Raw genomic sequence first — 22,500 nt, forward strand, 5'->3', positions numbered from 1 at the left:
TTACACAAACAAAGCTCAGATTGTGTGTTTCACACCGTGCGACACACAGTGCGACACACAGTGCGACACACTGTGGATCCGGGGAGAGTCGCCTGTGGGTTCTCGGCTCTTTGTAGACGAACTTAGCGGCTCTTAGAATAATCACGAATCAAGAGTTCAAGGGGAAAACAGGAGATTTGACACAGTCAGGAGAACATCAGAGTTCACAGGAAGTGTCATCTCCAGACCTATCGTTGGATTTACTCTGACTTTTTATCTGTCGCTTCACGTAAACAGGAATGTAACAACAACTCACCGAGGAAAGCAGACGGCGATACGGTGCCGTTGCTGCGGGAAACCATGACGCTGATGCCGGTCTCCACAAACGGTACAGAGAACTCCACGACCTCCGACCTCTCCTCGTTGATGGTGAGCGAGCCGATGGCCATGTCGGCCCTGTTGGACACCACCTGGAAAACAGGACATCTGAGGTTAGAGCGCTCGTGTGGGAGTCGAGGAGCTTAAAGCAGAAACCAGACACAGCAGTTGTTATGAAGTCGGGAGCAAAACGCCTTCAACAAAGCATCATCCGAACACGGAGCTGTTTGGAGAAGAAGAATCTTCCAAACCGGGCTGCGGCGCTGGCGGCTGTAATGAGGCCCTGGTGGTCAGGGGGTGAAGGAGCCCGGTCGTGTTTCACCTGGCAGGAACCACAGGTTTCTCCACTGTAGCCGAGGGGCTCTGGAGGTTAGAGGAGCTGGCTCCCGACCAGCAGTTCATTAATCTGAGTCCTGGCCTGGTCCCAGACGTCTGTGAGAGACAAAGGGCTCGGCGTCCCCTCGCCACTGAGACGCCTCGCTCCAGACTCTGAAAGTCACAATCCTTTAAAGTCACTTTCCTCTGTCGATTTCTCCAGCGCTCACGGGGACATCGTGGCGTCTCCGTGCTGCACAGTTACCGCCTGTCAGTCAAAGGGTGCATCCTTCAGAGGACGCCGAGGAGGACCGGCGACTGAAGCTGAACCAAAATGAGCCGGTCTGGTCTAGAGAGGCGCTCAGTGATCGGTGTGAAACTCCGGCATCGCACATCTCGCTGCTCTCCGGTGCCATTACCTCTTTGACAGATTGTCACTGAAGCGCAATGCATCCTGGGATAGGTTGACCTTGTTTCCTGGAGATGGGAGGAGGCGTCAGTCGGAGCCTTTCCAGTGAGACATCCCCTGAATTGAGACACAGCTCATGTGTTTCCTGTTGATGAGTTGAAGGTGAACCTGCAGCTGTCGGTTCACTGTGTCCGGACGAGCATCAACAGAATCCTTCTATCAGCCGTGAGCAACATAATCTCTGGACCATCGTGGATTAGTCGTCACCGTCTTAACACACCAGAGTTTGTCTTGGGAGACAAAACAGATTAAAACTAAAAACAGTGGAAAAGCAGCATTAGAGGTCAGTGTTGAAGGACGTCATGAACGTGGCAGAAACAAATAAGAGAGTGAGTGATGTTTTCTCCATTTTCTATGTGATCATTTCATTTTCATACATTACATCTCATTCCCAATCTTATTGTATTTTAAACGTCCACATGTTCTCTTGTTTCCACAGAGGAGAATCAATAAATCTCATTTGATCTTATCTTGTTAATGTCCCAGTGTGTTGAACTGGATCAGTGAACAAAACAACCAATATGAATTCAGTCTGATCATCAGTGTAACTTCAAACTTCCTTGATAGGATCTCATCAACATTCATTATTAAATTTAAGTGTAAATCACATTACTTTTCCTTGGTAATGCAGTAGCTGTTGTATCAGGTTTGAATGTTCCCGCTGTGACCTGAGATATTGAAGTTGTGAGAGTTTTGCTGCATCAGGCTGCAGAGTTTCTTATTCTGGTGCATCACCATGAAATGACATCATAATTTAATTACATACCATAATTAAATACGACTTCATGTTCCCGGTGATGGATGACCTGCCCAGGCAAGTGTCGAGTCTTTGAATATCACATAATTATTCTTATCCTAATGAATCACGGTACCAAACCATAATGTGATCATGAAATTAATAGGAATTAATGGCTGCTGCGGGGGGGGGGGGGAGAAAACAGCTCAGTCGAGTTTCTCTGGAAAAACATGACAAACTTTAAAGTCGATCGTTTGTCTCTGAAGACTTTAGAGACACTTTAGAGACACTTTGTTAAACCGCTCGTACGACGTGATAAGTTGCTTCAGTAAAGATCAGTCGACGATAACTATTTAATTTTAATTCATCCAGGTCATTTAAATATTGGAACACAGCTGAACCCGACACCGTCAAACTTCTTCCTCCGTGTTTCTCGTACACACGCAAACTGCATTTCGATAAACTCTGTGTAAAACATGACGTCACAGTTTACTCCACACATGCCAACTGCTGGAACTACAACAATGGCGGCTGTATTCTGGTTTCTCTGCTACGTCTAATTACAAGTTAGCAGTTAAACTCATTCACAGGCGTTTTCCTCCGGTTTTTAACGTTTATGTATCACAAACAGCTTGTTTGAGCATTTGTGGTCATTTTTGTGTTTTCTGAGATATTTAATAAAACCGAAGGACGTGTAGATGGAGACTTTTTTCCAAAAGGGGAGGAGAGTATCTGCAGCAGTAGACGAGTCACGGAGTCAACACCTGTGACACAGAGCGTGCGTCATCACCGCTCCGCAGACGTCACGTTGGGGAAATGTGAATGGTTCAGGAAACGACTGATTCAGAGTCATTCACGTGACAAAGGACAAACGGACCAGAGCTGAATGTATTGTGCGGGTTTAGGTTTTCAAGGGACGCACGAGGACACAGATGAAGTGTGAGGAAGTCGGGCTCGCAGTCGGTGGCCTTGGTGAAATGAACAGGATGTGAGGAGATTAGAATACAAGAGAAAAAACAGCTCATGGTAGAAATGGTTTAAATAAAGAAAATCAGGTAAAGCAACAGGAAACAGCCGAGGACAAGACGTCTGCTGCCGTGATGAAGCAGCGTAATGAGTCACTGACAAGCAGGAGGCCGCTGGGGGGGGGGGGGGCCTTGTAAACAACATCAGGACCATCAGCAGACAGTGATACTATAACACAAACACACACAGATGAACTCACACAGACACACACATTGTTTCACGCGGTGCATGTGACCCCGTTGATCCTTTAAAGATGGATTTAATAAAACACACATTTAAATGTTCAGCGTCTCTTTACCTCCTCAAGACGTGAGGAAACTAAAACGTCTTCGCTGTAGAAGGCTGAAGCTAAAAGTGGACGTCAAAGACAGAAATTTAAGACCACACACACACAGACACACACACACAGACACACCCACACACACACTGTGATAATTTGCATTCCCTGTCTAAATCCATGTTAAACCACCTTGATTAATCCATCCACCAGAGGGAGATTGGCATAATGGAAACAGCGAGTGTCTGGCAACACACAGACACACACACACACACACACACACACACACACACACACACACACACACACACACACACACACACATGTGTACAAGCAGAGCCTGTGTTGTCGTCCCTCTCTCAGTGTCTCCAGCACTAATCTTCCCGACAGCCTCGCTCCATATTTTCCCTCGTCTTCTTCGATTCGGGTCCAATCCTCTCGCTGGGTCGCGTTTTAAAGGATTTGAGGAAGGATAAAAAACGATTTCACGGGAGCTCTTGAATCAAACCCCGTTTTTGTAAACACAACAAAAGAAGGGGAGGGGGGGGGGGGGACGGAATAAGAAAATGTACAGGGAAAATGGAGAATTAAAAACACAGCTACACTATCTGACAGACACACAAAGACGGGGTCACGGTGTGTTTGTGATTCCAGCTGCTGAACTTTAGAATAAACTCCCAGAGCGAACGCACACTGTCGTCTGCTTGCGACACACAACTGAGCGTTCTGCTTTGCTCCCTCACCCGTGTCGCTGTCGCTGGGATGTTTGTTTGCCGTGTGAGTTCTGTGCTGGTTCTAAATGTTCCGCTGAATGTTCCCTCGTAGGGAAAACCCACAGGAAATCAAATATCACTAATGGAAATACACAAAGAGGGAACAACGTTTTCCTGGAAATCAGCTCCTTGGTCAAGTGGTTCGTTTTTTACATTTGTAAAAAGTATAAATCTGTTTGTGATGGAGGTTCCAGGTTCCGGCCTAATGAAACTGTGGGTAACCATGGCAACTGTTCACCACGAATAAAGTTTCATTCATGGGCAACAATTTGTATAAAGGGACCAAAATATGAGAGCAATGACTAACTGCTAGAAATACACTGGACTCACTTCGGCAGCAACAATCATTTGAATTGTTCAAATATAAATATATTTATATAAATCCATTTCTACATGTTCTTATACTTCTACCTGCTCTCTAGCAATAACCCGAGTGTAATAACTCGTATTGTCTTTGTCTCACAGGTTTTTCTATCTAAATACTTAATCAGTGTCATATTTCCACATATTTGGACCCTTTGTCTTATATTTCCCTGTTAATTAAAAAACAACTACCTGTAACTGAACCACATCAAAGTCAACACACTTAACTATAAGCTGATTATAGAAAATCATTCAGATCCCTTTTACTGTTCTATACAATTAGACTGAAAAAGGTTTTTTAAAGAACGTTAAGGACGAACTCCAATGTGCTTGTTGCTTGGCAACAGGACGACCCCTCACCTGGATAAATGTCACAGTGGAACGTGGTTTTAAGTGTTTTAAAGTGTTTTAAAGTGTTTTGAAGTGTTTTGAAGTGTTTTAAAGTGTTTTGAAGTGTTTTAAAGCTGCAGAGACATGGTCATTATTATAATTATGATTTCAATATGACAGTAAACATTGACAACCTAACCTCTCCAACCATGCCGTTCCACTCCCCGTCGATGTTCTTCCCATGCCGGCCGTTGGTCACCAGGTAAAGGTCGTAGCTGAAGCCCACGATCTTGGCCAGGCGCTTCAGGACGTCGATGCAGAAGCCCTTGCAGCAGTGCTTCATGGGCCCGGCGCTGTCCACCACCAGGCTGCACGGGAGAGGGGAGAAAACACACAAACACAGATGACCTGGAGCTCGTTGTGAGGTGCGGGGATATTTCATCCAGGACGCCGTGACCCCCCCCCCCCGACAGGCTGCTTGGCTGTCGTAGAAATTGAAAACGAAGCAGAGTGTTGCCGAGGGAGAGAGAAAACAGACAGACAAGCAGCTGAGGAGGAGCGGGACACTGAGGGAGGAAGGTATGAATTATTGGCGAGGGGCTGAGGGCGGATCGATACTGACGGTTTGGGCTGCTGTGTTCGGAGAGGCAACGCCCGACAGGTCAGACGGCTCGGGGGGGAAAGTGCTGCATTATTAAAACAGAGCGAGATTCCGTTTTGTGCAACCGGGACGACGGCTGAGAGAAACAAAACTCTGCTGAAGGACTCAGGATTCCTCTTCCCTCAGAGACGCCATCCAGCAGACACTTCAGCGCGTTTACTCAGGGACCGGCTGAGTGGCTGTAGTGTCCTCTATCAGGTCCTCGTCCCGAGTGCTCGTCTGATTGTCTCTGCAGCACTTAGCTGCGTTTCTGCTCCGAAGCCACAAGCACATCGGACAAATTATAACTGAGCAGGAATTAAAAAGAGGTGGTGTCATGTCAAATGTTCGGAGGGAAGGGCTGAGATGTGTCAGGTGTCACAGACGAATTATATGTTCTGAAAATAAACCAGATTCGGAATGAGCAACAATTGAATTAAGACGTATTCTGACCTCAGTTACATGATGTTTGAATTTGAAAGAAATCCCCGACCTGGTTTACAGCAGGGTCGTGTTAATAAAAAGAACAAAACCATATAAAGAACTTGAATTAAATTAAATAAATGTTTATTCTGTCAAATAAAGCATTTCATACACACTGACAATGATTGTGTGAAGTTATCAGGCTTCGCTCTTTAACATGTAAAAGGGAATATTAATGGAAACACTAAAATCTAAATAATGTCCAAATTAAAACTGAAAATCGTATGGATCAGCGGAAGTTGCTTTAAACACGACATATATACATATTTTTAATGCCGTATATATTTACTGATACGGGAACAATTCCAAACAAAGGTTTATTTACACATGAAGCACGTTTCTGTCATTAATGAGCTTTTACTTCCGCTTTGGTCTCCACCAGCCAAATTGGCTCCAGTGTGATAAATAGCTTGTTGCTAACTTTATTGGCCTGACATTTGCTAAAATACAGAAGGTTTATAAAAACTTGCTGTAAACACTGAGTCACTGAATTCATTGTCAGTGGTAAAATTGCTTATCGATTATACTTGTTTAATGAATACTACTTTATATGAGAGATGTGGTCGTCCAGCCTTTTGTCCCCCGTCTCTCTATTACATCGTTCTCGCGGTTAGTTGTAAACGATCTTTTTTAAAAACCCCAAAGCTCATTAAGTTTGATGGGATGTTAGAAATCTGACATTTCTAAAGTGTGACATGTGTAATGTGGCTCTAATCTGAGCTGTGAAGCAGTAAAACACAATTAGCTTCAGGTGCCTGGTTCTGCCCCAGTGGTTTTATACGTGTTCGTTTTCAGCTTTGAACAAACCAACCGTGAGATTGTGGAGGAAAATAAAAGCTCAACCGTCTCCTCCACTGTAGTGAAGTAACACGAGAGGAGGTAATCTGTGTAGAGACGGAAAATCAATTAAGATAGAGACAAATACGAGAGAGGAAAAGATCCTTCAAGGGAGAAACAACCGGGGTCAGAGCAGGTTTATGAACGAGGGGAGAAACTTCTCCTCCAGCCAATAAAATTGATGGAGGATGAACTCGTTATCTTCCCATTGGCCGGGTCATGAGCCGGCAGGAGGGAGGCTTATCAGGGACAGACCAGCAGCCGAGGACACACACACACAGACACACACAGACACACACACAGACACTTACAGACACACACACAGACACTTACAGACACACACACACGTTCCTGCTATCTTCGGGCGCATGTATGAATATGCAACTTGCTGTAAATCACATTAAATCATTTCACATGTGCTGTGATTCACATTGTTTGTTCTGATTCGGCTGCTGTTTACAATCTGGATTGATTAAAAGACAATGAACCTTATTTTCCTTTGTGGTTTTTAATGAACAGTTAAAATTGTTTCTCTAATTTCCGAGCTGTGATGTGACTCCCAGTGAATCTACCGCTGCTGTGATGCAACGTAATCTTCCTCTGTGGGATAACGAGGTTACTTTGTGAAGTTTGAATCTATTGCTCCCAGAAGGAAAGTCTTAGTTTAAGTCTGCTCGGTGTACACAGCACACGAGATGGTAAAGATTTACTGTCTCGTTCCCGGTCGCTTGGCCAGACACTTCAATTTTTACAAGAGATCAGAGCGTGGAGGCCTTTTGGTTTCAGTCCGTCCACCGTCTGAGTTTCCTACTGATGGTTTATAGAAAATAACGATTGAGAGGAAGAAACGAGACGTCGAGATCCGAAATCACTCGTTAAATAGGGAACACGCTCAAAGTGCTTCAGTTCATTCTCGGACAGAGAAACGAGACATAAATATAATTTTGTTCCACACTAATAAAACTGCAGGTCAGCGTGTCCTGTCCACGTCCCTTTAATAGTTTTAAAAATCATTTTAAACACATTAACTTCTCTCAGTGCGTCGAGTCTGACCTGAATGAGAAAGTTTCCTTTTATAACCATAATGGGAACTTTGATTAAATATGCTTATATGCAAATATTAGTCTGGAGAAGGATTTCATTGTTTTAAGAGCGAGGATTTAATTTAATTCTACATGTGATATTAAAGGCTTCCTCCAGATGTGACAGCTGTGTTTGACACCCAGAGGTTGCGGCGGTGGTGGTGTTACCTGGAGTTGACGGGCATGCGGCAGGGCACCGAGTCCCGGATGCAGGAGCTGGTTCCCGGGTCGGCCGGCTCCACGATGACGAAGGGCCTCTCCTCCAGGGTGACCACTCGCAGGTGCTGGGCGTCATCCAGAGGCTTCAGGAAGGAGCCGTAACGAGACCAGGGGTGGTAACGCAGCCGCAGGTGTCCGTTCTCCCACCAGCCGACCTGGAAACACACCCAACACGTCAGGTGCTCGGCTCGCTGGCAACTCTTCTCCCAGATTCGGCCCACGTCCCACACCCGGTCTACATACCACACAGAATGATGGATCCGCTCCCGTTTGCCAGATCTGGGCCACAAGCAAGCCACAGAAATACTGAACGACAACCGAAGGTGGCCCCAATTAGTTTGGTGCCACCACATCTGCTCACCAACAAGTCGGTGTTGTATTGTCCCACTTGCTAATGTTCGTTGTGGCTAATTCCAACTTCTGAAGTTTGAGTGAATGTAGGTGTTCACTTCTTTTGGTCTTGAGTTCAAACATCAATATATCAATGCCCTGGTTTTGACCCCTCAACCTTCCATGGTAACACCTTCACTTTAAAAGGATGCTCTGTAATATTACAACATGCTCCAGTATCATCTTAGAAACACTGAGCAGTCGACCCTCCTCCTCTCACGTCCTACTTATTCAAGTCCTCCCCCCCGTGAGGACGTCGGTGTAACAGTTTTCCAAACTGAAGATAAAACCGTCACCTGTTGACCTGTGTTTGGTCTCATGTCTGGATCCTGACCTCGGTGTGTGTGTAGAGAGACTCGAGGGACGACGTCACAAATCACAGAATAACAAGGACGTGACAACCGTGAAGACAAGTTGGTGAAGTGTGTTCCACGTGTTCCACAGGTTCCTCCCATGGACTTAATGTACATGATGACTGTGGGAGTCAAACCCATCCTCCACAGCTCTGAGCTCGAGACAGAGAGGTGTGTGGAGGACGTCGTGGGTTGTGGAGGGAAATGTAACACAACCGTGAAGTGTGTCTCTGCCTGAGTTGTGTTGTGCGATGAGCGTTTAACTGAGATAATTAATTTTCAACTGTCAAGATGGTGTTTTGAGGACGAGACGTTTACAGCGTCACCTGTTTGTATCAACAAATCTGTTCTCATTGACGGTGGATGTTTCTGGATGGAGGTGAAACCACAACACAGCGAACGTGTCGGCGTATATTAAATCATATTAAAGCTGCGGTGACATATATTTACACGTTATGTGCAAACAACCAATTCTCCAGTCGATCTCCTCGATGCTACGAGTCTCACTTTGCAGAGTCCATGCAGATTATTATATCAATTACTTTTTTAATATATAAACCAGAATTACTGCCTTGTGGCTGTATGCCTCAGATAACCAGTGAGGTTTAAGGCTACAGACTGTATTTCAGGGAGTGTTTCATCATCTTTAGCTGAAATGTAAATGTAAATCTTCTGTATATGACTTGATAAGAAGTATATGATCTTATTGTCTTACCCCTCAGTGTAAACAGCAAGAGGCTAAAGTCATGTGATGCGGTCGGTAACACTGGGCGTCCACCTGGCAGCGACTAGGTGCAAATATTTAGTCACAACTAATCTCCTCCAAACAGATGTTGAAACTGGATCCAGCTTTTTCTCCACGGGAGACCACTTCCCATAATGCACTGTGAGCACACACGCGTCCTCAGAGCGCGATGGAAAAGACACAAAATGGGAGATAAACACATAATGGTCTATGTTGTACAAGCAGCAAGGGGGGGGGGGGGGGGGGGCACACAGAAACACAGATATAATAGCTGCAGCAGCAACACGTCCACATCTGGAGCAGAGAGAGAAACACGAGGTCGACGTGAACGGCAAATTTACAGCAGCTGGAAATCTGGACTAATCTCACTCATTGTGTCTGTGTCTGTGTTTCACTGTGTCTGTGTCTGTGTTTCACTGTGTCTGTGTCTGTGTTTCACTGTGTCTGTGTCTGTGTTTCACTGTGTCTGTGTCTGTGTTTCACTGTGTCTGTGCCTTCGTCTCTCATCCTCCCTGCTGCACTCACAATACTAGACAAGCAGTCCGTTACACAACGTGATCATTTGCTCATTTGTCCTGCAGCTCGTCCCTCCAACGTGTTTTACATTAACTGAAGTAAATGCTCTTTAAACACAAAAGATTATATGCATGCACACACACACACACACACACTCACACAGGGGCTGAATCCCTGAATCAGAGCCTGATTTGGTATTTTGTGATTCTCTGTTTCCATGGAGCTCAGACAGACCTCGAGTCTTTTATCAAAATGTCGTGAGACTCGATGAAAGCACCAACATTATAAATCCTATTCACAGACACTGGCGAGAGCAAAGCAGACCAGTGTTTCCAGCAGGATTTCCAGCAGCAGCAGCAGCAGCAGCAGCAGCAGCAGCAGCCCACAGGGTGGAGACCACAGTCAAACACCAGGTTGGGATCCCAGACTAACATCCTGGGATCACAGGCTCCAAGCTGAGGAGGAGGAGGAGCGAGGGGGCGCCGGGCTCGGAGGGAAGTCGGGCTCCTCTGGCGTCCCCACTGCTGCCTGAGTGACAGGTGGCTCACAGCCCTGCAGCCGGGACAACAGCGCCGTCGGAGGGGCGTCAGGCAGAAACACCCAGCAGGGGGTCCCGCCTGCGCTCACATCTCCCAACAATAGTGTCTATAAAAACATCTATTGACCGTCCTGCGAACATGTGGCAGGAGGAGAAAAGCTCCAGGAACACAAAGATGTATTTTTCACATTTACTGAAGTTACATCGGAGACGTGAATGAGTCATTTCTCTCTCTTTGTGTCCATCGCTGACATTTCCGTTACAATCAATAGTGTGGATCGATACTGGGACCTGCTGCCCAGCTCCTGTCGATCATCTGACACCGACGAGCACAGAACCATCCGACAGCTGCTTCTCCCAACCCCCGGACGACGGAGGGATCTTTGATTTGCTCTGCTCCGCCACGGAAGCTGTGACGCCTCATTGTAACTCAGCTCCTCTTCTGTTTATTGCAAAACAAATCAGCGCAGCAGCTACGGAGGTGAGGCTCATCACTACCTGAGCACCAGAGGACCTTTTCATACAAATACCAAACACTCAGTGACCAGAATAGCAATCGAAAAACAAGAACAGTTCCAGGCTGGGAAAAAAGATGAATCACTGTTTGAGTGGATCTGCTTGTGAAAGGCAGCAGAACACACTCAGTCATTAGAAATGTCCAATAAATCCTCTTAATAATAAGAACCGGGGGTTAATTCTCTGTGAATATGAATAAATCTGTGCAAACAGAACAGATAAGGTCCATGTTTGTGTTAGATTCTGCTCATCTGATCCAGGTTCAGGTTGTAGTTGTGTTGGTACAAACCAGCCGGCGTCACAGTCAACAGTCACAGGCACTGTCGCATTTTCTTCAATTTAAAAAATAATTAAATTCTGTTGTGTGAGTATCTGTAGAAATAGAGAAAACCAAACAACGCACTCACATTTTATAGATTGTTATTATTATTGTGTATTTCAGAGGTGACGTCTGTAACCTTCAGAATCGTGTTGTGTAAATCTAGTTTTTCTCATTATTATTATGGTTCAGGTCGTGACTCCTGCTAAACAATTCAAACTTATAATATTTAACCTCGTCAGTTCCCCCGAACGCTCAGACGTCGAAGCACTCGACCCTGATATTGAAGATTCAGGCGAAGAAGGAGCAGAAAGAATAAGAAAATACAGCCACTTCTCTCCCTGTTGTAAACTCTACGGGAGTGGCAGCCATTTTATGGAGGGCGCAGCACCAGTGGGGGGGCACTCGTCCGTGGGACTCCGGGATTCACGACCACGTTTAGGTGATTTCTGGCTCCGTGAGAACCAAACAGCTGTAAATCGTACGAGCTGCAGCACAAGAAGCTGCAGACGTCTGGAAGTGGAACGTCTGAACGGAGCCAGAGGAAAATGAGCTTTCATTACATGTTCCGTCAAAAGAGTCTGATACGCTTTGACGTGTGTTATTGTTCTTATTCAATATGAAAACAGAAGAATGAAGTGGGAGAGAGAGATTTAGACAAATTGTCATAATAGTAAATAGGGGTAAATATTCCCATTAATTACAAATCAACATCCTGCCGACACTTTAATAAGGTGACGTGAGTTTCTCAGGTTAATATACGTCTTAGATAAAGTCTGATCTCTGCTGAATATGCATATAGTCAATCACTAATTAATATATTTATTGTATTTTATGAATTGAAGGATAAAATATTGATCACAGGAGTGAACGAAGCTGAGTTACCCTTCAAATCCATCACCAATCAGAAATTCATAAAGCAAATGTTAAATATCAGCATGAAAAACACAGGAGGGGAAAATACGAGTTGAGTTTGAACTCTTTGCTGATAAAACATTGTTCTACATCTAATTCAAACCAGTCTGTTCCAGGACGTGTGTTTTTAAAGCCGGCTCCTTCATGAAGAACGACCTGAAACATAGAAGCTGATTAACATCTCCATCAAACCCCCCCCCCCGCTGATGTACTGTGATCACTCCGTGTTGTTGGGGTTGTAACTCTCTTACTGCGCCTTTGAAAAGAGCTGAAGCGGGATCGGGCTTTGTGTGTTCAAGGATTCCAGCGCTCCTGTCATGTTGATTAAAAAACGTACTCGTGCTTTTTCTCGTCTCGCTCGCTCTGTGATCCGCTGCGTGCAGCTTCTCTGTTCGGGTTCACAGAACAAACACGTGTACTTTAACGTGTCATTGCATCGTGTAACGGCTAATTTCATAAAACCCACAGAATGAGATGTTCACAGAAGGGATGTGAAAGATTAAAAACCACGAAAATCAAACGGGAGAAGAGCCTTTTCATTTATACTGAATCTGAACTGAAGAGGAAACACAGAAAACATTTCTTCAGTGATAACAAAGCTAATGAATTAATGCTTAAAACAATAGAAGCATCAGCATCAGTCAACCTGTGGTTCAGTTTCCTCAAGAGTTCTTGGAAATATCCACATCTGAAAACGATTCACCACAGTGTAATTTAGAAGTTTAGTATGTAATTTCTCAGAGTTGAGTCTGAAGCACAGTTTTAATTAGGAGGTTTTTAATAAGGTGCAGTGAGTAATACTTCAACACGAAGACTTCTGCATGTGTGTGATGCTGGAAACGTTAGTTTCTTCATCTTAAACACCTTCATCTTCATCAGTTTGTGTTATGAACTTCATCACTGGGAGAGGTCAGCGAGTCCACCTCTTCCGGACGGACCTGTGAGCTTTGCCCTTAGATCGATTTCACTTGGTCTGTTTGTGTCAGAGATGATTTCCCACTGGAGACGAAATATCTAAAGCTCTGGAGTTCAATTCAGTTTCATCTGTACAGAACCAAATCATAACATATATGATCTAAAGGCACTTTACATCGTGAGCAGGAGCCTTTTAAAATGACAGAATCCAACAGATCCCACAACGAACAAACACGTCTCATTCCTAAACCACGGGTATTGATTTGAACCTCCCAGTGCAGGGCCTTAATGGGCTGCTTGTTTGGCCTGTGGTGATGCTGGTTACAGTTTTCTATCTGAAGCTAACCCACAGCGAACAGACCTGCTGCTGGACCCAGTCCACAGAACCTGAGGACACGAGCTGCTGCTGCCTGCCGGGCCCGAAGCTGACGGACACTAAAACTATTTCAGAGCTTAAATCTTTGGATTTTATTGAAATTCATCGCCTTTGTTTTCCAAGGATAAAAGCTCTCAAATAGTTTGTATGTTGTGTTTGTTTTATCTCCACAGGCCGAGAAGTAAAACTGTACGTGGAGATGAAGTTTTGTAAAGAACTTGAGGTCATTTGAAAACAAAGCAGAGGTTTTAAAACGGCAGCTTAGGTCTCGAAGGATTAAGGTCCTGGCGTCCACACACTTTTGGCCACGTAGCGTCTAATAAAGCAGGGGCACAGAACCTCTACGGATGGAGTCACCTTGTCCTTACATCCTACTTAATGCACGCTAATCCCCCCCCCCCCCCACCCTTTGTTCAGCGCTCACACACAGAAGCTGAAAGCGCTGAAGCACCGGACCTGCAGGGGAGAAGTTCAGCTCTGACAGGAAGGTGGAGAACGACAGAACTGTTAGAAATCCACGGCTTTACACTGTCGTCAAAGGCTGATTTGTTCCTTTTGGTTCTCGTCCTTAAAACGAGGGAGAGGGGAGGGGGGGGCCTTCAGTCTGCATTCACAGGTAAACATATTGAGCTGTAGAAGGTCAGGAGCAAAATGGAGCTCAGCGGGGGGGGGGGGGGGGGGGGGGACAAAGAGGTTTACAAAGGGAGACTGGAGGAAGTGAACGACCTTACATCTGGTGGAGTTACTGTACGAACTACACACGGACCCTGACGGGGACGACACTGGACTGAGAGGTAGTTCTGGCTAACAAGGCTGAAAACGAGTGGAGGGGGGGGGGGATGGAATGAGATTTGGGTGAGAGAGAGAGAGAGAGAGTAGAGAGAGAGAGAGAGAGTGCGACGGCAGAAAGGTGAAGCGCAGCAGAGATGACTCCGCATGTGTTTGATGGGCCGTGAAATTGCGGTTTTGCCGGCTCGCTACGATAATTAGCGGCGAGAGTGCGCGGCACAGCTGAGTACTGACCTCCTCCCATCCCCTCCCATTGGTGTAGGAGATGACGTCGAGCAGCGGGTTGGACAGGTAGCCGTCGCTGTTGAAGGAGTAGTCCCGCCCCCCGATGGAGATGTTGGTGAAGTACCTGTGAGAGGAGACAGGGAGGGTGGAGGACATGAGTGCTTCTGTGGAACAAGGAACTCGTTGTGAAGCTGCTGTGCTTGTTATTCAGAGACGATCACATGTTTTTAATTGCACTGCTCATTCATCCTTCTAATTTTCTGTTTTCCACGAAGCCAGTTGAGCAGGAAGATCATTCTGAGTCCCACATATCTGACTGTTGACCGTCAAACACCAGCGGAAACAGATGTGGCCAATTATTCAGACGTCTGACGGAGATTCAACAATACTTCTGCTTCATGCTTCACTTTGCATTCAGCTCCGGTTTCAGTGCACTTGTTGTAAATCACTTTATCCAAAAAGGTAAATGCTAAACACGTGTAATGTAGGAAGCAGAGCTGAGGGTCGTGTCTTAGGGTCGGGACCAGGACACATCCAGGTTCTGGATTTACGTGTTTCAGTCTGAATGTTTTAAAGATACTGGATGAAACACAAACATACAACTGTTCACACGTGTTATTCGAGCAATCACTGCTCCCACCATCACACACATTTTGGGACGAGTGAAGACAAAAGCAAAGTGTCGGAGCGCGGAGGCGACGGAGGAGATTCACGTTTGATGTTTTTTAATGAAACATCCACCTTAAAAGCATCGGGAGGAAAAAACAGCACATGAAAGGTGATGAAACACACGGACGACCTCAGCGAGTGGAAACCTCCACGGCATCTTAAATAACGTCTCATCAACTGGAGTCGGACTTCAAACAGAGAAATGTGCACTTCCACAGACCTGTGATCGTGTGGAGCAAAACGTACATGTTGTTAAAGTTATAATGTCTCAGGTTCTTTATCAAAAAGACTAAAGTCCTGTTTCTCACTGATAAATTCAAGAGATTTGATATCATCTTATCCAAAAGGATAAAACAGACAAAATCTGCTGTTTTACATATTTCTCTCTGTTATATTTGTATTATTTTACTCCTTTAGTTTACTTTGACATTTTTAAACTGCTTTTTCATTTTGTTTACCTCCTTTGAATCTGCTCTTTTTAATCTATCCTTGTTTTAAATTGTGCTTTTTCATTTAAAATGGATTTTGTTTTAATTTTGTAACATCACGGTTTGTGTTCATGTGTCTGATTAGGTTTTAATTTGTTATTTGATGACATAAGAACTGAGACTGACTCGTGATTGGTTAAACCCGGCTCCACAGACTCTGGCCTTAAAGATGACAGCGTTCATATCTTTATACTTTGGATTCTGGATCGTGGCAGGAAGTGGCGACGTGTCATCCATCTTTATTCCCGGTCGACGCTCTACACACTGAGCGGCTCATTCACGGAGTTCAGCTCGATAAGTGAAGTTATTACATGTGTGAAGAGCGAGAGAAGAAAGAGCCGCGGACGTGAATCCAAGGATGAATCGCCGTTGGGAAAGTTAATCAGCTCGGCGAGTCTTTAAGATGCTGCTACATGATCCGGAAAAATACTTTACAATTACAGCGACGGTGACCGGACTTTACCGTGAAAGAGCCTCACAACAAAACATTCCATTTACCGTGGAGACGTGAGCCCATAATCCTCACGGGCCCACGAGGGGATTACTCCGGTCAGAGGGCGAAATGTGGCTCCGCTCTTAAATCGACTTTACATTATACATCGAATTCAGGCGGGAGCAGAAATAATGAGAAACAGCAACAGGCTGCAAATCAGGATTTTATATGCATATCCCACATATCATATTCTGTTTCATAATAATAATACGAGTGTGAGCTTATTCCTGCCATTCTACATCGTATTCAGTGTTTGGAATTATAAATATATATTTAAAAAAAATAACCTCTGCAGTCTGAATATGGACGTTTCCATCTGAGGCGCTGTGCAGAAGGTTTTTCTCGGGGGTCAAAGAGTGAAATGAGATTCGCCTCCTGCAGCAGCCGACTGAGGAGTCGCACTCCAGCGCCTCCTGGGTTCGCTCCGACTCGTCCTCCCAAAGGAGGAAGGGCTGCGCTCTTCGTCAGCCTCTTCACATTTAGAGGAGCGGTCACTTCACTAAGTGGTGGAGGGATAAACGGATGTTTCCTCACAATATGCTAATGAGCTCCTGGCGAGAGGATTCACTGCGTTGTCTGATGTGCAGAGAAGCAGGATCTCTGTGTGTGTGGGGGGGGGGGGGGTATCTAGTCGGTATCGAGTGGCCGAAGATACAGGTCGTATGTCTAAAGATAAAAATCTGTAAAGTCACAAATGTATTATTAAATATCTCATAAAAACAGTTTGTTTTGGTCACAGAACAAACTGCAGAGGATGATCTAATCCTGAGGTTTCAGGAAGTGATCCAGTGGAGATGTGTTGTGCAGATGAAGTTGATGTGAGTCAAGAAAGAAAGAAGGAAATCCTGATGCTGAAGGTCCAGGAAACAACAGTGACTCAGAGAAAAACTATTTCAACCATCAGATCAGGCATCTGTTTGTTGTGTTGCTCCAGATGCACAGAATCTCTAATTTCCCACTTTAATCTCCTCCTACATTCATGAGTTAAATGTTGGAAATGGTTGAACGTCCTCGTCTCCCGTCTCCATCTAACGTCTCTAAATCTCTGAGGACAGGAAGCTAGAGTTCATGTCCGTCCGTGTAATGACCGGACAGAGTTCGGTCTCTAAAAAGAAAACCTGCCTGATGCCGCCGGACGTCTGCGAGGACTCAAGTCTGTTTCAACCAGTTTTACCCCAGAGACACAAAATCGGCCTTTAAGCTCCGACTGGCAACAAGTCAGAAGTGTCCGAGTCCCGTCTGCAGCGGCGTGTGGGCTCCAATCCCAACTTCTCTTTCTATCACCTCCTCCATCCTTTCTTCTCAACCATCCCTCTCTGCGTCCTCCTCACACCCTCCCATCTCGAATGGAAGATAAAGAGCAGGGCGGTGAAGGAGCAGCCAGTTGGTATTGATTTACTGTTGATATCATGGATTTAAGCTGGTCTCTAAACCTAAACTGTGATTGAACACACACAGGCGCTGAGCTACGGCAGCTCAGAAGGTCATTCTTGTGATAACTGTGGAAGAAATCTCGTCAGTAGATGAAATGATTTCAAACACCCGGAGTGTGACTGACGGCTAGTACCGTCCAATGGGTGCATTGCTCTCAGGCAGGCTCCACCCCCCAAAACATGGTTACCTGAAATATGGGGTTTTCAAGGTGAAGCTGGAAAATCGCTGTGATTTCCTATCTTTCACGTCCGAGGAGGAGCTGGAGTGAGCGACCGGGGATGGAGACGTCTGGGATACGTGACACGAGCTGAGCTCAGTGGAACCCAGCGGATCAACGGATGGATTCTGATTCACTTCATCACGTTAATATCCACTGATTTCTACTTGGGAAAGGACGAGGGGTATTTATGTTTGTCCCGACTCGATCACACCGAGTGAAGCGTGTTCCCGACTCTCAATCCAACGCTGCAGCCGCCGCTACGAGCAGTTAACTTCCACGACAGTCAAAGAAATCAGTGAGTCACTTCGGGAGCTATAATTTCTTTACAACAATCTGTCAATCTAATCCATCTCTTCACACCGTGTTTGTGGCTATTTTCTTCCAAGCTGTTATTCTGGGATGTAGCTATTTCTTTCTGCTTGGTGCACAAAACAATGTCTCTTAAAGCCCCTTTATGCAGCTGTGATTGGTGGATTGTTATTCCCGCTGGGCGCACGTCGATGAGGGATGGGGGCTGTCGCTATTGACAAAGCATCGCTTTGCTGCAGTGTTCAGAAAGAGACGTTCCTGCAGGAGGAGCCTTTCAGCCGCCGGGCGCCGCACAATGAAGACGTCCACGAGCCGCAGAAAGGTCAAACAACTACGTGTTCGCTCTTCAGCAAAACTGGCATTAATTTCACAGAGGATGTCACAGGTGATTAGTCTTAAGTTTTCCCCTGTGACCCGGGAGGTGGAGCGGGAGACGAGCGAGAGAGGAGTAGAACCAGAGGGTGAGAGGGGGGGGAGAGAGAGAGGGAGAGTCTGTTTCATACCCACACAACAGCAGAGTTGATTTAATCATTGAATTCATTACTGAGACCATGCATCGCACAGAGGGGGGGGGACTCCCAGTGGAGGGAGGGGGGGGGGGGGCTCCCAGTGGAATGAGTTCCTCTTTTATTACTTCACAGGTGAATCACAGGTGAAGAAGAAGAGAAGATGAAGGGGAGGAAAAAGCAACAGAGAGGATTTAGCCACAGGAAGAGAAACGGACAGTTTGTCCTTTTTTCTGCATCGCTTGAACGCAACGGAAAAAATAATTCTGCTGAAACACGTTGATCCAACTTCTCCAAAGTTTTACTCAGAACAACATCTGCTCCGGCTCTCAGGGGTCCGGAGAAAATCCTGTCCCCATGATGAGGTGACTGACACACACACAGACACACACACACACACACACACACACACACACACACACACACACACACACACACACACACACAGCTGGACACACACTTCAGTGTCTCCACCTGTTTCTCTTTTAGACACATAATCATTTTCAGCACGAATTATAATCTTCATATTGGATTTCCCAGCTATGAGGAAGTCGTGGGTCGAACCCTCACGGGGACAGATTGTGTCCAATGTAAATAAAGATGGACGAGTATCCAGAGTATCCTGGACACAGGCGTCGCCACCTTGACCTTCTGAAGTCGTTCTGAGTCAGTGGAGCCACGTCCCACTAATTCACGGGCTCCACCAATCGTGAGTCAGTCTCAGCTGTCAATCATGCGTCAGCCGGGTTTATTACGGCGAGGGCCACGGACGTTTCTTCTTTATTTATTGACGTTCTATCGGGACGTGAGGAGGATGTAGCACTGGGACTTTAGAGAAACTGGGAAGGACAACGATTTCCTTTCTTCTAATTAGATGAAATGTATTTAAAAAGAGGAGCTGCAGCAGAGGCAAACAGCCTCTGTGCACTAATGGGTCACAGTCCTGCCTTAATAAGCACCAGACATCTCAGCTGCTTTTCCATCAGTGGAAACATTCCTGCCCCTTCGCCGCCTGTTAGGAGAAAGCTTTCTGCGTAACCATGACGACGCACCGAGCGAGAGCTGGACGGGAGTTGAACAGAAAGAGATGAAGAGACAGAGAGGGGGGGGGGGGAGATGGAGGAAGAGATGGAGGAAGAGATGGAGGAAGTTGTCCATGATTCATTTCATTGTAGTATAATGACAACAGAGACCTTGAATCTCGATCAAGAGCCACTTCACGCTTCACGTAATGAATTTAACATTAATTCTAAATCTCTCCTCATCTGATCGCTCACTTTTATTTTCCAGGACGTGGGTGTCACATTAAAGTTGTATTATGCGTCTCTGTGTGTGAGACAAGAGGAAACTGAATCAATAACTAACGAGATGGAAATACAGTTAAATTCTGTACAAAAGTGGGAACCGACCTCTTTCAAAACAACATTTTATACTCTGCGTCCACATGTTTCAAACATGAGGATCCTCCATTCATCCAAACTAAGAACAAAGATGATCAGCTGCTCCTCCTCAGTTTGTCTTTTATCGTTACATATTTGAAGCTGCAGAATAAAACCATAATTTGATTAAGGGCAAGGTATGAAACGAAAGATCTACATGATTTCAACAGATGGAAAATGGCAATAACTGTTTAAATCAAATTCTACAACAAGCAGCAGAACCGATTTGCAGTTCGGGGAAAACGTGACGTCACAACGTCCGAAGAGATCGAGCAGCGTTTCCACTGAAGCCTCCAACACGAGCGCTGTCTCCGATATCAACTCATCACTTTCCATGACAGAGCTGCCGTGGGTTTGAGTCCCGTCCTCTGGAACCAGCCGCACCAGCAGAGCTGTCTCTGCTCGTGTACTGAGGAGAATAATGTTTGTGTTTCATGCTACTGACCATGCACACACAGACACACACACACACACACAGACACACACAGTATAAGACGGAGAGGCCTTTGGTGGAATCTCAACACAAATGAAAGGCTTGTGACCGCGGGCACCAGAGGGAGGCGGCCGCCTGTCAGAGATGTAAAGGCGATGATGACTCCCGAGCGACTCGTACACTCGGCTCTGGAGGAGACCGGAGGAGCCGTGGATCTGTGATGTGGGGTTTAGCCGTGCCGCCGCGTGTGGCTCTTTAATATTCACAAATCATGACAGGATCCATTGTGAGACATTTTAAGTTGTCAAGAGGGCCGTCACTCTGTAGGACTCGGAATTTCAAACAGCGAGCCACTGGGGGGGGAGGAGGGGGGGGCTGGTGATGTGTTGGGCTGCTTCAGGCTGAAGCCGGCGGGTACGAATCCATCCATCATGGATCCGCTGCTAACCAGGCTGCTCCTGTTCCTGATGCTCATAGGGAATGCATGGACATGAAAGCTAGCAGCCTGCACATCCCATAGTTCAGCACTGAAGCTCTTTGTGGCTTCAACTGTGATGATATCAAGTAACGTTGGATTTGCATATAATTACAGAAAGTGTCTGTTTAAGCCCACATCACATGACCCAGAGTTTCATCTGTGGCTACAACCAGAGAATCACGACAAGTAACTCGGGTACAGGAGACGTGGAAGTGCCCGAAACCTGCATTCTGTTGAATGACCAGAAGGGGGCGACTCCACTGGTTGTTTATTTAGAGGTCTATGTGAAAATAACGTCAGTAAACAGGGTCTATGGTCTCGATCTGTGGTTTCAAGTCTTCTTCAATACATCATGATGCTCATTTTCTAAATTATGGTTCATTTTAATATCAAATAGGCTGTGATTGGTCTGAACTCTCCAAAAGAACAGACCTCCTCTTTTGGTCGGACTACATTTTGGTTCCTTGGTCTGAAGCTTGGTCCGAGGAACCTTTCACACCTGATATTCAGGTTCAGATTAAAGTCTCCAGCGTTTTAACAAAACAGAAAGAAGGATGAGCAGAAATGAAGCATCGCTCACGAAAGAAAAGGGCGAAAATATAATAAAGCGGATCAAAAATACAATAAGAGAGATGCTGATTGAAATACCGACGGTCTTTGGTCTGTAGCTAAATAATTATTTCATGCTTTGGACTGACGAGAAGATGCAGGATAAAGAAAATCCTGCTGACAAATAAGAAATTATTCATCTGGCCGCAGGCTTTGATTCCTGAGAAGTGAAGGAAAGAGTTGGAAGCTTTCGCCTCAGAAAGACGTTTCATTACACGTCTGATCCCGACCTCAGATTCTCCTCTTCTGTCTCTACTCCATTTATTTCCTCTCCTCTCTTTTCTCTCCCTCCACATCTTCTAATTCCCTCCTTCGCTCTTTTTCAATCTGTGTCCCCCCCGCCCTCCTTGAATCTCTCTGATCTCTCCCTCTTCCCTCCGTCCGAGTCCATCAGTCTCCGTCGTTCGTCCCATCTCCCTGTCGTCCCATGCGGGGTTGCCATGGTGATGTGTGCAGCTTGGCGTTACATGTGTGAGAGGCAGAACGTTGGAGTGCAGCTGTGTCCGTGGACAAATATGGCGACGGCGAGGGGAAGAGGAGGAAAGAGGGCCGCGGCGTAACAACAGATGTTGGTAGTGAAATATTAAAGGCCCCTTTTTGCATCATGATCTGTTGGAAACAGTCGATCAGTCTCGTGTTGACGGAGTTGAGATCCAGTGACAACGTGCTCCGACTGGTGAAGAGCATCCTCGTCTGTGACGGGCAGCCGCTGAGTGAATCTCTCCTCTGTCACCTGAGAGAGACGATGCCACAACTTCCACGATAACCGACACTGCTCACGTTAGAAAACGACCCCAGAGGTCGTGTGTTGGTGAGCGTCATCGACACAGCATCAGATATCTCAGAAAAACAACCTGCTTCCGCTCCCTCTCTTCTCCATGACGACCGTCCATTGAACCACTCGTCCAACATGTGATC

General features: G+C 45.9%; 1 protein-coding gene across 1 annotated transcript in view; it reads right to left on the reverse strand.

Moving 5' to 3' along the window:
* Positions 1–22,500, reverse strand: part of grin2da (glutamate receptor, ionotropic, N-methyl D-aspartate 2D, a) — a 148,168-nt gene that overhangs the window by 38,112 nt on the left and 87,556 nt on the right. The window contains exons 7-10 of the mRNA XM_034600809.1: positions 14,514–14,628; positions 7,857–8,062; positions 4,846–5,014; positions 296–449 (exon numbers count right to left, since the gene is read on the reverse strand). Coding sequence (XP_034456700.1) covers positions 296–449; positions 4,846–5,014; positions 7,857–8,062; positions 14,514–14,628 — 644 coding nt within the window. The remainder of the gene's footprint in view (positions 1–295; positions 450–4,845; positions 5,015–7,856; positions 8,063–14,513; positions 14,629–22,500) is intronic.

The sequence above is a fragment of the Hippoglossus hippoglossus genome, chromosome 11 (assembly GCF_009819705.1).
Source record: "Hippoglossus hippoglossus isolate fHipHip1 chromosome 11, fHipHip1.pri, whole genome shotgun sequence".
Lineage (NCBI taxonomy): Eukaryota > Metazoa > Chordata > Actinopteri > Pleuronectiformes > Pleuronectidae > Hippoglossus > Hippoglossus hippoglossus.